Here is a 15,474-nt window from a genome sequence, read left to right on the forward strand (position 1 = left end):
AAAGGCTCCAACCCTTTTTCATTTCCCTCAAAACTATTAAAAAAATGGAGGGGGGGGGGGGGGAAGGTTTTGGCTAGAGGTCTGCTTTAAAGTCAGAATGGTATAAAACAGCTTCCGACTTGGTGTCATAAGGAATGTACGTTTCTCCTTTTGCGGTTTAATGGAGGGATCTGGAAGGATCACACAACTTGGGCTATTAAATTACAAGGCAGACCTCTTGTAAACAAGCTACGCAAAACATACAGAGGTTCATTTATCACAACAAGGACATTCAGATAACTGCGGCAGCTGCAAAACACATCTGCTGTTTTTCAGCGAGCTGTATTCCCTAGAATACTTGGTTTGGACTACTGGCGAAATGTCAAGTCATTCCGCAGACATCAGACTAGAGAACAACTGCCCAAAAGTTTTCTAAGAAATATAGAGAAACAGAACACGCCAGAACTCATAATTACACCCATACTTCTTATGACATTAACAGAATTTGTCACAAAGTAAAACCCCTGAAGAATTAGGCTGTGATAGGAGCAGTCGCTCTAAAGCCAGCCATAGATTGATCGAATCGCAGCTAGTTCAGCTGAGATTCGCTTCATCTATGGGCAGGCTGGTTGCACTGAAATTGGTCTATCAATTCATTTCAGTACAACCAGCCTGTAATCTATGGGCTGTTTAACCACTTCCAGTCCGGACACTTTTACCCCCTTCCTGTCCAGGCCAATTTTCAGTTTTCAGCGCTATCACACTTTGAATGACAATTGTGCGGTCATGCAACACTGTACCCATATTAATTTTTTAGCATTTTTTTGAGACAGATAAAACTTTATTTTGGTGGTATTTATTCACCACTGGGATTTTTTTTTTTTGCTATCTAAATGAAAAAGTCCAACAATTTTGAAAATAAGTGTTTTCCTTATGAAAATTTACAAATAAATAATTTCTTCATAAATCTTGGCCAAAATGTATTCAGTTATCTTTTTAGTAAAAAAAAAAAAAAAAAAAAAAAAAAAAAAAAAAAAAATAACCCAAATTAGTTTAGAACCAAAATATATAATTTTTCAAAGATTTTACATTTTTATATTATTTGTTTTACATACTGTCACCCTAGCAGTACAGTGTCACCATAGTGACACTGTACTACCTGTGGGGGGGTGATGACGATTTTTTTTTTTTTTCTACACTGATTGCTTTTACACCCATAAAGGCTGTAAAAGCAATAATTTCTCTTTCTCTCTATCTGCATTCCTGCAGCCATTGAGAAATACTGCGTGAGCTGTGATTGGTCACAGCTTGTCACATGGTACAAGGCTGTTGTGAATAGCCTTGTACCATCTGACCTGATCATTCACAGATTTCACACATAGTAAGAAATGATGTCAGAAGTGACATATTGCTTACTACTCTTCATGTGATCACTGACTGGTCAATCAGTGATCACATGATCGGGACCTCACACAAAAGTCCCGTACAACAATCAGTGCTCCACTGTGTCCGGAGGACGCAGCAGGCACCGGATTGCGGTGCTGCGTGCTCCAAGGGAGCGCGCACAAGCAGAGAGGACGTTTATAAATGGCCACCCGCTCCTGCACTGCTCCCGTCCGGCCATGTATATACATGAGCTGGACGGGAAGTGGTTAACCTATATAATTGTCCAGGGGTCAGGGAAGCTCATCTATTCTTCTATTGCTGCCCTGGAACTAGGATGTCACATTTGAAAGAATGTCGCTTTTGAGAATGCAATATCAAATGGGTGTTTTGTGACAAGGTCTCCAAGAATGTCACTTTTTGGAATGCAAGTAATGCATAGGATTATTTGCAAAGTTATATTTTCACTTGTAAAAATAAGAGATGGTTACATAACTGCAGGGTGGGATGAAGGATTACATAACAAATCTGTTTTCTTTCGAAAGGTGAACAACCGAAGGTGTGGATAGCACAACCCTATGGGAGTTTAATCAATAGAACAGACGTAAGAAGCAAAGAAAAAAAAAAAATTCAGGGTCAGAGTGCTGATTTCTAGATCTACTTAAAGTTAGCCGGAAAAAAAACTATACTCCTCAGCCTCTACATTCTGCCACTGGGAAGAGAGGAAATAGTACTTTTGGGTATGAGGAGCATGTGAGTCAAAAGGAGAAGTTCACCTTAAGGCCCCTTTCACATGGGTGTACAGTTTTTTTTTTTATCAGTTTACATCAGTTTATCATCCGTTTACATACTTTTTTTTTTTAATGGAAGAAAAATAGGGTATTCTTCTGTTAAAAAAAAAAAAACAACAACATGGATGTTAACGGATGCAGACATTAACAGATGTAAACAGATTATCCATTTACATCCGCTAGTCCATAAAAATACATGGGTGTCCGTTTTTCATCCATAAACGGACAGATAAAAAACAGACATACGGAACACCTGTGTGAAAGGGGCCTTAGGAGCATGTTGCATCCATATATGCTTTAGGGGGCAGACTTTTATATGGGTACCCGCTCCCACAATTCTCATCTGGGTGAGCATTGCGTTCCCTGCACCCCCGACCCCCTCCCTCCCTTCCCCACCTCACAGCCTCCTGTGAAACATCACCTGTCCCAGGAGGTTGCAGGGACAGTCACATAGCGTCAGGTAAGACTGTTCATTTGCAGCAAGTTCCTCAGTTAGATGCAGCAAGCTACGATATCCAAGATGGCGGTGCTTGGGACCCACGTCCTTAAGATCCACCAGCTGCAGGAAGACAGTGCTGGACCCCAGGCACTGGTAAGTACCTTATTTTTTTAAAAAAGTCAGCAGCTACAGTATTTGTAATCCAAATCATTAGGATATTCTAACTTTCTTTTTAAATAAAATCTACACAGGGGCTTCCAAAATCCCAAATAAATTACAAGAAATAGGTAAATTAAAGTAGCTGTAAAGGCTTCTACTTTTTAATTTAAAAGTGATATTAAAAGACAAGTTTAAGAAAAAAAAAAAAAAAAAAAAAAAACACAGAACGACAACATCTAATGGCAGTGGCTTTGCACAGAGCAGCCCTGATCCTCCTCTTTTCAGGTCCCCCACCGGTGCTCCTGGCTACTCCTTCCTGCCAAGTACCACCATGAGCAAGTAGGCTCTGGTGAAGAAGAGATCGCTCCTCGAATTGCATCAGTATTTCCAAGTATCCTTTTCACATGTGGGACTTGTGTACCTTTTCAGACCATGGACCATTGTTGGTCATGATATGCCTCTTTGCATTTGTGAGTATACATCTACTATTTTTTACAATTAAAGTTTTTATTGAGGTAATGCGAAAGATTGTGTGCCCCCTTTTCTTATTTTCCAGTAAGCAGCTTATGGTGGCACCCAAGCAGGCTTGCTCCCGAGCTGCTGCTCTGCGTGTACATTCACGCACAGAGCCACAGCTCGGGCCCCACCCCCTCTCTCTCCTCATTGGCTCAATGGCTGTGATTGATGAGGAGGAGGGAAGAGACCCCGGAGAGCCAAAGCTCTCGAGCACATCACTGGATTGTGATGGGGCTCAGATAAGCATAAGGGGGGGGGGGGGGGGGCTAGGAGAAGCTGCTGCACACAGAAGTATTTTCACCTTCATGCATAAAAGGTAAAAAGCCTTGATCCTTTACAACCACTTTAATAATGCATCGTCTGAATTAAGGTAAAAATCCTTTACGAGCCGCTACCTTCCCCCCCCCCCCCCCCAACTCCCGTCAATACTTACTGGAGCCAGATTCCAGTCTGGCACTGCTCTCTCTCTCATCACTGAACTCAGTGAAAGCGGTGGGAGTAATTGGCTCCTGCTGCTGTCAATCAAATCCAGTGACGAGGGAGTGCGGGGCGGTGCTGAGCTGCACTGGGTGTTTGTCAATAGACACACATAGCTTGGCTAAGGATTGAGTCTGCACGAGTGGGGGCAATCAGGAGGGGAAAGAACCAGCAGAGCCAGCAGGGGACCCCAGACGAGGAGGATCGGGGCTGCTCTGTGCAAAACCATTACACAGAGCAGGTAATTGTAACATTCTTTAAATGCACACAAAAAAACAGACTTTACAATGAAACTATTGCACTTCTTTATGCTGCAGAAAATTAAATAAGGTTGAAATAGAGAAAAAAAAGGAAATATTTTGGGGCAATCAATGAAAAACAAGTTGTGTGAATGTAATCCCAGTATCATGGCTGGTATCGAGTATCTCTTGTTAAGTAATGAACAAATGCCAGCACCCAGAGAGAGACTTGTTTACTCCACAAAGAGTGGGAAAAAAAAAAGTTTGGCGTAGAGGAAGCTCCAGGTATAGCAACTGAAGCAAAAAGAGAAAAACAACCTGTGTGAGCAGAACATGCTGAGACAGCGACGAGGTCCCCGCTCTACACCCAGCAAACAGACTGGAACAAATACATCCTTCTTTCATCTATGGAAGGTTCCGGAAAAGATACAAAAACAACTTTAAACCTAAAAACATAGGACTGTGCTTAGAGTCCCTCTATGAACAGCTGGATACAATGTAACACCCAAGTATTCATTTGTACATCGATTAGCAGTGTGTAACGATATATTGTTGCAGTCAAGGGACATTCAATGAGGGACATTTATCTGCTCATTCACACTCGCCATACGCATGTATCTGCTCATTCACACTCGCCATACGCATGTATCTGCTCATTCACACTCGCCATACGCATGTATCTGCTCATTCACACTCGCCATACGCATGTATCTGCTCATTCACACTCGCCATACGCATGTATCTGCTCATTCACACTCGCCATACGCATGTATCTGCTCATTCACACTCGCCATACGCATGTATCTGCTCATTCACACTCGCCATACGCATGTATCTGCTCATTCACACTCGCCATACGCATGTATCTGCTCATTCACACTCGCCATGCGCATTTATCTGCTCATTCACACTCGCCATGCACATTTATCTGCTCATTCACACTCGCCATGCACATTTATCTGCTCATTCACACTCGCCATGCACATTTATCTGCTCATTCACACTCGCCATGCACATTTATCTGCTCATTCACACTCGCCATGCACATTTATCTGCTCATTCACACTCGCCATGCACATTTATCTGCTCATTCACACTCGCCATGCACATTTATCTGCTCATTCACTCGCCATACACATTTATCTGCTCATTCACTCGCCATACACATTTATCTGCTCATTCAATTCCGATATAACTAAGACCGTGTAATAGGAGGAACTCTGAAACGGGCTATTAATATACTTTGACCCGAGCCTCTTTCTAGGTCAGGTTAGGAAGATCAGAAGAGCTGCGGTTTTCGAGGGACTATAAGGTACAGCACACCTCTTGCTGTGAGGGCATGCCGATATCTGTAATGCCCCTGCAGCCAAAGGGTTGCAAGTAACACGCAGGAGTTAAGCTGGCCACATGCGACACAATCTGATTGTACAATCTCCTTAACATCTTCTTTAGCCCCCAATGTGATTTTTCATGCGATTTGACAATATAATAATTGCATAACAAATTACCCCTTTTTTGTGCCTATAGAACCGTTCAAAATCAGGGCGACTGACTTTTGAAAAGGTTCCTGTAGTATTTTTGGTCATTTCATTCACGACTTACATTGATATCTGTGCATGAAGTCACAGAGATGCCGGCAAGCTGCACACAAAATCGCACTGATCGGCGGCTTTGAAATCAAAGTAGCGCAATTTCAAAGCCGCATTTGGTGTGAACCAGGGCTTAGAGCTGATCCACACTAGAGGTAGAGAGGCGGCAAATCTCAGCATTTTTAATCGCCCTCCGAAATGCTCTCCCTTTAGCGGCAGAGGCAGCAGCCAAGGGTTTACACGTCGCGGCCACGGCAGGAGTTATATCCCCCTGAAGCTTTCAGCCGGCGTGGCACCTGCTGAGCATGACCCATTCAAGTGAATGGAGCGGTTCTGCAAGCTCCCTGCGAGTGCATGCAAAGCATGCGGTTTCAACGCGGTAGTGCTGGGTTCAAGCAGGCGGTAAGGACGCGATATAATTTTATTTTATTTATTTATTACGCAGCACTTTATCTACATACACACACACACACATCCCTAACCCTCAAGGGGCGTACAATCTAAGGTTCCTAACTCACATTCATACATACACATACTAGGGCCAATTTAGACAGGATCCAATTAACCTACCAGCATGTCTTAGGAGTGTGGGAGGAAACCGGAGTACCCAGAGGAAACCCACGCAGGCATAGGGAGAACATGCAAACTCCAGGCAGGTGGTGCCGTAGTTGAGATTTGAACCAACGTCCCTAGTACTGCCAGGCGGAAGTGCTAACCATTTAGCCACTGTGCTGCCCTATTTTAATGACTGTAAGCTCCTCTCCATTCTGTATCCTGCATATGCCTTCTCACCACTTGTCAAATGCTTTCTGAAGAGCAATCTGAATGCAGATCGCTCTTCAGAGATCAAAACAAGTGCAAACGAGCCCTTAAGGTTACCAAAACTATGTAGTATGAGGACACACCTAAACAACGAATTCAAGTAGTTTTGAATGATACACAACAGGGCCACTTTGGACACAAGCCAATTAACCTACTAGCACGTCTTTGGAGTGCAGGAGAAAAACACAAGCCCAGGGAGAACAAGCAAACTCCATGCAGATATTGTCCTGACCAGTTTTGACTTGGGAACCCAATACCACAAGGCAGAAGTGCAAACCACAAACCTACAGCGCCGTTCTGAATCTTCCGACTTTGTTGGCTAAAGGTCACTAAGCCAGAGATGAGAAGGGTTTCCTTTGTAGGGCTTATTTGAGGTCAATGTGAAATCATGTCAGGAGTCAAGGGATAGACCTCGATTATAGGCCGAGCTGCTGGTAGAGAAAGTTCCAAAGAACAAAAAGAGAAGAGTTTCCTTCTGGAACCCTCCAACCCTCAAAACACAAAAATTATTACTGAAAAAAAAAAAAAAAAAAAGTTTCTGCTGATCAAAAGCACTTTTTACATCAAAGGCCAATTTACACTTTTGCTGTGCATTGTGGTTCAGAAGCCTATTGAAAAGAGCAGGCTGCCAACACACTGCAATCTAGACATACACCACGTGGCCTCATGCACATGGGCATACTATAGCGTGTGCTTTTGGAGCCATGCACACAGCTAACAAATTAGGTGCAGCGACTGTTCATGCAGCAGTTGCATCCCAAACTACGACACCACCTGCCTGGAGTTTGTATGTTCTCCTTGTGCCTGTGTGGGTTTCCTCTGGGTACTCCGGTTTCCTCCTACACTCCAAAGACGTGCTAGTAGGTTCATTGGCTCCTGTCTAAATTGTCCCTAGTATGTGTATGAATGTGAGTTAGGGGCCTTAGATTGTACACCCCTTCAGGGTTAGGGACCGATGTGAATGTACAATATATATGTAAAGTGCTGCGTAAATTGATGGCGCTATACCTGAGATAAATAAAGAAGTACCTGAAATAAATAAATAATCCCAACTGAAATTAATGGGACTGGCTACATGGGGATATATGGGACACATGTGCATCCCTATGCAGGCACACAAAGCTCTCGCATGGGGGTACACTATAGGCCTTTTTGCAATACACTACCACATATTCAAAAAGAACAGCACCACAATGCATGTTGCAGGTAACCCAACGCAGATACGCAAATGGGTCCTTGTGTATTAATTCTCATTTATTTGACCAATTTTATGCTTTAGGACAGGGGTAGGCAACCTCGGCACTCCAGTCTCAAGAGGCACTGCAAGACTGGCAGACACAGGAATGACTCCCAAGAGAAGAGGGATGATGGGATTTGTAGTTCCAGCAAAGCTGGGGTGCCAAGGTTGCCAACCTCTGCTTTATAATGTTTTTCCCCAAACTGTCCTTCAGGGGTCTCTCAGCCATGTACGACCCTCCCCTCATTAAACAAGTTGCTGGGACTTGCAGTTCTAGACAAGTTAAAGTAGAGCTCCACCCAAAAGGGGAAGTTCTGCTTTAAGCCTTTGTCCCCCACTCCCCATCAAGGACTGGCACCTTTGGGAAACGGGTACCTGAATTTGACAGGTACCCACTTCCACTGCAATCACCTAGGTGATTGGAAGCGGAAGTTGTTGTCCCCCCCTCACCCACGTAGACCTCTGGGACTACAGGGCCATTCACCAAGTGCAGCGCTTCATGCACATGCGCAGTGGGCACCCGGCTGTGAAGCTGCAAGCTGTCACAGCCGGGTGCCCACACTGAAGATGGCGGCAGCAGGGAGAGAAGACGGCCGGTGAAACTAGCCATGGTGAGGACACCGCTGGACCGAGGGACAGGTAAGTGTCTGTATTTCAAAAGTTGGCAGCTAGTTTTTATAGCTGCTGACTTATTTTTTTTTTTTTTTTCGGTGGAACTCCGCTTTAAGTCTATGTGGTCTCACCATGTGGAACTTCCACTGGTAACACCTCCCTCCCCCTGTTGTACTTTGCAGTGATTTGTATATATGTGTTATACAACCCTATATACTTCTTTATAATGTGCTTGTCTCATCTATATCATTCATGCTTGTCTGACATGAGCAATAAAAACTATGAATCATCGTCATGGCAATTTAATGTTTCACAAGCACCAGCTTACAAATCAGATCACAATAAATTTGTTGCCGAGATGGAAAAAGGCTGGACTGAGAAATAAACAGAATAATCATCATTGTTGCAGCTTCAACTCATCCCAATGACAGGCGAGGCGTCATATATAAAATACACGGGGTGTACTGCAACAGTAACAGGAGTATACAGTAGTAATAGTGTGGCATTCACATTCTGTCCATCAGTCAAGTGTCTGAATGCTGAATAACCTCAAAAGTAATCTCCTGGAGCACTGCATAGAAGTGCCTTAAAGTGTTACTAAAACCTGGACCCCGCATTCACTATATCCGCTCTCCCCGGACCCCGCATTCACTATATCCGCTCTCCCCGGACCCCGCATTCACTATATCCGCTCTCCCCGGACCCCGCATTCACTATATCCGCTCTCCCCGGACCCCGCATTCACTATATCCGCTCTCCCCGGACCCCGCATTCACTATATCCGCTCTCCCCGGACCCCGCATTCACTATATCCGCTCTCCCCGGACCCCGCATTCACTATATCCGCTCTCCCTGGACCCCGCATTCACTATATCCGCTCTCCCCGGACCCCGCATTCACTATATATGGTCTCCCACAGTACACACAACATGGAAATGCAATTATTTCAGTAAATATAAATTGCTAAATAGCTTTTCTCATCAGCAGTTAAGGCAGTCTTTTGACTTAATTCAGTGTCCAGCAGAGCACTGGTTAAAGCTTGTAGGAGGAGTTTTCATTCTCCCCTGATTGTCCTATGAGGCTGCATGACCCCTGACCCTCTGTCTGGACAGTGCTGATTACATGCACTCCCAAAAGAAAAAAAAAAAAAAAAAAAACTACTATCTAGCAATAGACGTCAAACTGAGCATGTGCCGCTTGCCCCCAAGGCTCTGTTCTACCAGCAGATGGATTGGGGACAGTAAAAGGGGAGGATCAGAGAAGACAGGATCAAAAAGCCTTTTTACACAATGCAGAGGATTAACCCCTTAGGTTCCACAGTGAGTATAACAAGCATGCTTTACTGCATATACAGACTGATGTTACGGTTGTGGGTTTAGTAACACTTTAAAGCTGAACTCCAGTATAAGAAAATATTGTCTAAATTCACATTCCGCCCCGGCAAAAAAAATGATGCTGCACTTTAGGAGACGTATGGGGGTGCCATTAATTCTTAATAGCACCCCCACGCATCAGCACCCATGCCGTGGTTCTGTGCGGTGCAATTGAAAAAAAAATGTAAAAATATAATATATATATACAGGCATACTTCGGTTTACGAACGCCTCGGTTAACATAATTTTTGTTTTACGAATGAAAATCCATTGAAAAGAACGCCTCGGTTTACAAATTTTATTTGCAATACGAACAGATTAATTGGTTTTCAATGCATTTACAAATTAATTTTTAATCATGTCCCTGTACAGTATTTATGCCTTTAAAGTGCACTTTTTATAAGAATTTTGAACAGATAAAATTCTTTTTTTACTTTTCTCTGACCTCCGGAAAGAATTGGTTTTCAATGCATTCCTATGGGAAACCGAGTTTCAGTTTACGAGTTGTTCGCAATACGAAAAGTCCCGCAGAACGCATTAAATTCGTAAACCGAGGTACGCCTGTATGTGTAGATATGATTGGGGACATCTTCCCCGACATTTCTGAAATGAATGGACTGCTCTATCCGTGATGCGCACGTGGAAAGGCGCATGAACAAATCTGAACCAGGCTTTAGAAATGAAACCAACCAGAAAACTGAAACCAGTTAGAAGCCAGAATGCCTGGTATGTGTTAACCACTTCCTGTCCGGACACTTTCACCCCCTTCCTGACCAGGGCAATTTTCAGCTTTCAGCGCTATCACACTTTGAATGACAATTGCGCGGTCATGCAACACTGTACCCATATGAATATGTTACCATTTTTTTGAGACAGATAAAGCTTTATTTTGGTGGTATTTATACACCGCTGGGATTTTTATTTTTTTTGCTATGTAAATGAAAATGTCCAAAAATTTTGAAAAAAAGTGTTTTTGCAAATAAATTATATTTCATCATAAATCTTGGCCAAAATTTATTCCGTTATCTTTTTAGTAAAAAAAAAAAAAAAAAAAAAAAGCCAAATTAGTTTATAACCAAAAATTATAATTTTTAAACTTTTTTTTACATTTTTATTTTTTTTTTGTATATTATTTTATTTTTACATGCTGTCACCCTTCCACTACTTTTGGGGGGGTGATCTTTTTTTTTTTTACACTGATTGCTTTTACACCCATATAGGATGTAAAAGCAATCATTTCACTTTCTCTCTGTCTGCATTCTTGCAGTCATTGAGAAGTACTGAGTGAGCTGTGATTGGTCACAGCTTGTCACATGGTACAAGGCTGTTGTGAATAGCCTTGTACCATGTGATCTCTGTGATCATTCACAGATTTCACACGTAGTAAACAATGTTGTCAGAAGTGACATCTTGCTTACTACTTTGCATGTGATCACTGATTGGCCAGTCAGTGATCACATGATCGGGACCTCATACAGAGGTCCCGTCTGATGATCGGTGTTTCACTGTGTCCGCGGGCACCCGATCGAGGTGCTGCGCTCTCCCGGGGAGCGCGCACAAGCAGGGTGCGGGGAAGCGGTTTATAAACAGCCACCAGACCCTGCAGTGCTACCGTCCGGCCATTTATATACCATGGCCGGTCGGGAAATGGTTACAAAGGAAAGTGATGGCGCTTACCGAAGTCAAGGAACTGCTTCATGGAAAGAGGAGATGGCGAGAAGCGGCTGAACCTCTCGATCTGTTTGGGCGCATTGGCCAGCGCTGCGTTTTTCAGCAGGAACCTGGCGAACTTCATGGTGCGACACCACTGCGGTTTATTTCACCTAGAGGAATAAAGAATGTTTATATAATTAGAAGATACATTACTGAGCGAGAACGCACTCCAAATTATTGAACACGCAATATGCAGCGATCTATAGCAGCCAATCAGAGTTCAGCACTCCGACTGATCAGAGCCGAACCTCTCTGCTGTGGGTTCCATGTATTCGGCACATCACCGGGACCCTTGGCACCTTCTATGTCTCCTGATCGGTGACCCTGATGGAGCGCACTCAGCATTGCGACACGGCGCTGAGACAATGTCACGGTAATTAGGAAGTGATTGGGACACGCACATAAAATGAATGAGGCGTAAAGTTCAATGTCAAAGCTGCGCTCCGTACAGAGCAAAGCCAATGATTGATAGGCCGAGGCAGAATACGGACCATGTGATTGATAAAGAGACGCAATACACCACAGCCCCCCCCCCCCTAATGAGTGATGGGGAAGGGGCAAAGTGCGCTAATAACTAATTTCTTTCTGGGAGATACCAGACGCATCAGCCAACCAATGGGAGGGGGGGAGCTGATCTTCATGGGTGAAAAGTTTCACACATGGATGTCAGTGTGAGCAGCAGGCTGCAGATTGGCAAGGGGGGGGTTCTGGATCTAGAGTTGTTTTTGCATGCCCCCCCCTCATAATGAGGACATCTTACCACCAGGGGTCAATGCATTTTTTTTACCTCCAAAGATTCCCCCCTCATCCAAGCATGGATTCTGTGTACCCCAATATCTGAAGTTTATTTTGCTCTCAGGGGTCCCTCTTGCAGAACAAGGCCGTTTTTTTTTCACCCAGAAGCCCCCAGTAATATGCAAAGGTCTACAGCCTATTGCACCCAGGGGCATTTATATCTGATACACGTCATTCATACGTATTCTCAGTGACCCCCCCCCCCTCCCCGATTTTCAACCCTCTAGATAATAATCCTATTCCAGGACCCCTCCCCCGCTCCACCTGTATACTGGGGTATTTCAGTGCCTTGATTTTAGACATTATATATATAATAACTATTCTGAATATACCTCCACCCCCCCCCTACCACCTTCATTGCTTTCATCCTAATCATTCTCAGCCCCCCCACACACACACTGTATATTGGGGTATTTCAGTACCAGTATCTGCAATCCCCCACATAAGGACTATTCCCAGGAGCCCCGTCCTCCTGTATATTGGGGTATTTTAGTATCTCAACCTGTAACCCGCTATATAATTATTCTTCTCAGTGACCCCCCCCATCTGTATAATATGGGGGGGGGGTCATAGTCACACCATGGTGGGATGGTTTTGCCTAGTTGTAAATCAAGGTTGTGCACCAAAATGTCTATCCCTAGAACACTCGAGTGTATAATATGCTGTGGCCCCCACACCCCATCTTTTGCTGACCCATCACGTCACTCCACTTTTGCATGCTTATTGGGGGTACACTGCTCCCCAAAGACAACCTCCCACCTCCATGCACCGGTGACACTGAAATCCCACCCCCTCCCCTGCACCAGTGATGCTTAGGACCCCCACTTCATGGGTAACACTGAAGTTGTCCCTTTTCTGCAACAGTGACACTGAGCCCCCCTGCACTGGTAACACTGAGGTTGTCCCCCTCCTGCACTGGTGCCACTTAAGCCTCCCTTGCACTGGTGACACTGAGGTCCCCCCCATCCCCCTGCACTGATGACACTGAGGTCCACTCCACTTCATTGGTGACACTGAGGTCCCCCTCTGCACTGGTGACACTGAGAACCCCCCCACTTCCCTGCACTGATGGCACTGAGGTCCCCCCCACTTCATTGGTAACACTGAGGTCCCCCCCACTTCATTGGTAACACTGAGGTTTGGAGGTTCCCCCCTGCACTGGTGACACTGAGGGTCCCCCACTTCATTGGTGGCAATGAGGTCCCCCCCCACTTCACTGGTAACACTGAGGTTTCCCCGCCAATGCACTGGTGACACTGAGGGTCCGTCCGTCCCCTGCACTGATGGCACTGAGGGTCCGTCCGTCCCCTGCACTGATGGCACTGAGGGTCCGTCCGTCCCCTGCACTGATGGCACTGAGGGTCCGTCCGTCCCCTGCACTGATGGCACTGAGGGTCCGTCCGTCCCCTGCACTGATGGCACTGAGGGTCCGTCCGTCCCCTGCACTGATGGCACTGAGGGTCCGTCCGTCCCCTGCACTGATGGCACTGAGGGTCCGTCCGTCCCCTGCACTGATGGCACTGAGGGTCCGTCCGTCCCCTGCACTGATGGCACTGAGGGTCCGTCCGTCCCCTGCACTGATGGCACTGAGGGTCCGTCCGTCCCCTGCACTGATGGCACTGAGGGTCCGTCCGTCCCCTGCACTGATGGCACTGAGGGTCCGTCCGTCCCCTGCACTGATGGCACTGAGGGTCCGTCCGTCCCCTGCACTGATGGCACTGAGGGTCCGTCCGTCCCCTGCACTGATGGCACTGAGGGTCCGTCCGTCCCCTGCACTGATGGCACTGAGGGTCCGTCCGTCCCCTGCACTGATGGCACTGAGGGTCCGTCCGTCCCCTGCACTGATGGCACTGAGGGTCCGTCCGTCCCCTGCACTGATGGCACTGAGGGTCCGTCCGTCCCCTGCACTGATGGCACTGAGGGTCCGTCCGTCCCCTGCACTGATGGCACTGAGGGTCCGCCCGTCCCCTGCACTGATGGCACTGAGGGTCCGTCCCCCCCTGCACTGATGGCACTGAGGGTCCCCCCCCTGCACTGATGGCACTGAGGGTCCCCCAACTTCAATGGTGACACTGAGGTCCCCCCTTGCACCGGTGACACAGAGGTCCCCCCCCCCTTGCACCGGTGACACAGAGGGTCCCCCCTGCACTGGTAACACTGAGGTCCCCCCCTGCACTGGTAAACACTGAGCCCCCTGCACCCACACACACAGGTTACCTCTGGCACAGTGGAAGGTCAGCAGTGTCCACTTTCTTGAAGTCAGAGCAGAATCCCCCGTGCAGGACAGGACAGCGCGGTGCTCCCTGTGTATGGTGTCACCTCTCCCCCGGATGTCAGCTCCTCGGTCCCCCTTCCTAGCAGTTGCACACAATGCAACCTCTGTAGCTCAGCTCCCTCTGTTCACTCTCCCTCTCACACTACTCACTCTTATTATCTACTTCCAAGAGGTGTGGCTGTAGCTCCGGGCCCCGCCCAGCCCATTTGCAGGCCAATCAGGAAGAAGCCGGGAGATGAACCATCTGCGGACTGAACAAACAAGTACGGGCTGTGTGTGGGGGTCGCCTGGAGGGGGGCGGGCTGCGGGAAGATGTTGCCGGGCGCAGTGTCAGCGGCGGTACGCTGATTGGCTGGTGGGAAAGGAGAAGGCGGGGACTCAACGACAGAGGTTTCCTGATATACGGCATCTCACCCCGGTGTGTGGGGGATGGGGACTGTCGTGAAGTATGATCCAGGCCTGAGCTGAATGTTAGGTTCGTCTTACTGAAGTCTGTACTAGAAATGTGAAGGAATGGCGAATGTGTGAGGGAATCCTGGAGTGACGTCACCGACTGAAATGTCATTCCTGAGGTGAAATGTCCCCACAGAACTCAGCACTATGAGGGGACTGCGGGTTCATGCAGACTCCATGCAGACTTTACCTCATATGTCGTCTGTGGGGCACACTCCACTTCTAGAAATTGTATGAGGTCATGTCTGCATGGAGTCTGCCTACATACTCCATGCAGCTACAATAATTACAGTTTAGGGCCTCCAGAACGCGTTTGAAAAAGCTGTGTTTTTGTAAAGACGTCAAGCGTTTGGCCATTAATTCATTTCATTTGCCAGAATAATAATTGTGGACATTGAGACGCATGAAGTCCATCGCGCCAAGCGTCCGTGGGTGCGTCAGGTGTTTATTCTGCCACAACGCCCCTCTCATGAACACCCCGGAGGTGGGGGGTTTTCTTCTCTCTCTCTGAGGCCCCGAGCACATCTGGAGATGTCGGATCACAGGCAGAATCGCTGCAATTCCAAATCACACTGCAGTCACGGCAAAACGCGTGTTTGGGCGCCATTTATTTTTATTGGCA

The 15,474-nt window shown here is 46.5% G+C and overlaps 1 protein-coding gene across 1 annotated transcript in view; it reads right to left on the reverse strand.

Moving 5' to 3' along the window:
• Window positions 1-14,536, reverse strand: part of LOC149439145 (pyruvate dehydrogenase (acetyl-transferring) kinase isozyme 2, mitochondrial-like) — a 57,855-nt gene extending 43,319 nt beyond the window's left edge. The window contains exons 1-2 of the mRNA XM_089659403.1: window positions 14,342-14,536; window positions 11,294-11,439 (exon numbers count right to left, since the gene is read on the reverse strand). Of these exons, the coding sequence (XP_089515529.1) occupies window positions 11,294-11,411 (118 nt within the window). The 5' untranslated portion in view covers window positions 11,412-11,439; window positions 14,342-14,536. The remainder of the gene's footprint in view (window positions 1-11,293; window positions 11,440-14,341) is intronic.
• Window positions 14,537-15,474: the final 938 nt, after the last annotated feature.

Source organism: Staurois parvus, unplaced genomic scaffold (genome assembly GCF_062004578.1).
Source record: "Staurois parvus isolate SC_StPar_1 unplaced genomic scaffold, SC_StPar_1.0 ptg001152l, whole genome shotgun sequence".
In the NCBI taxonomy this organism is placed as follows: domain Eukaryota; kingdom Metazoa; phylum Chordata; class Amphibia; order Anura; family Ranidae; genus Staurois; species Staurois parvus.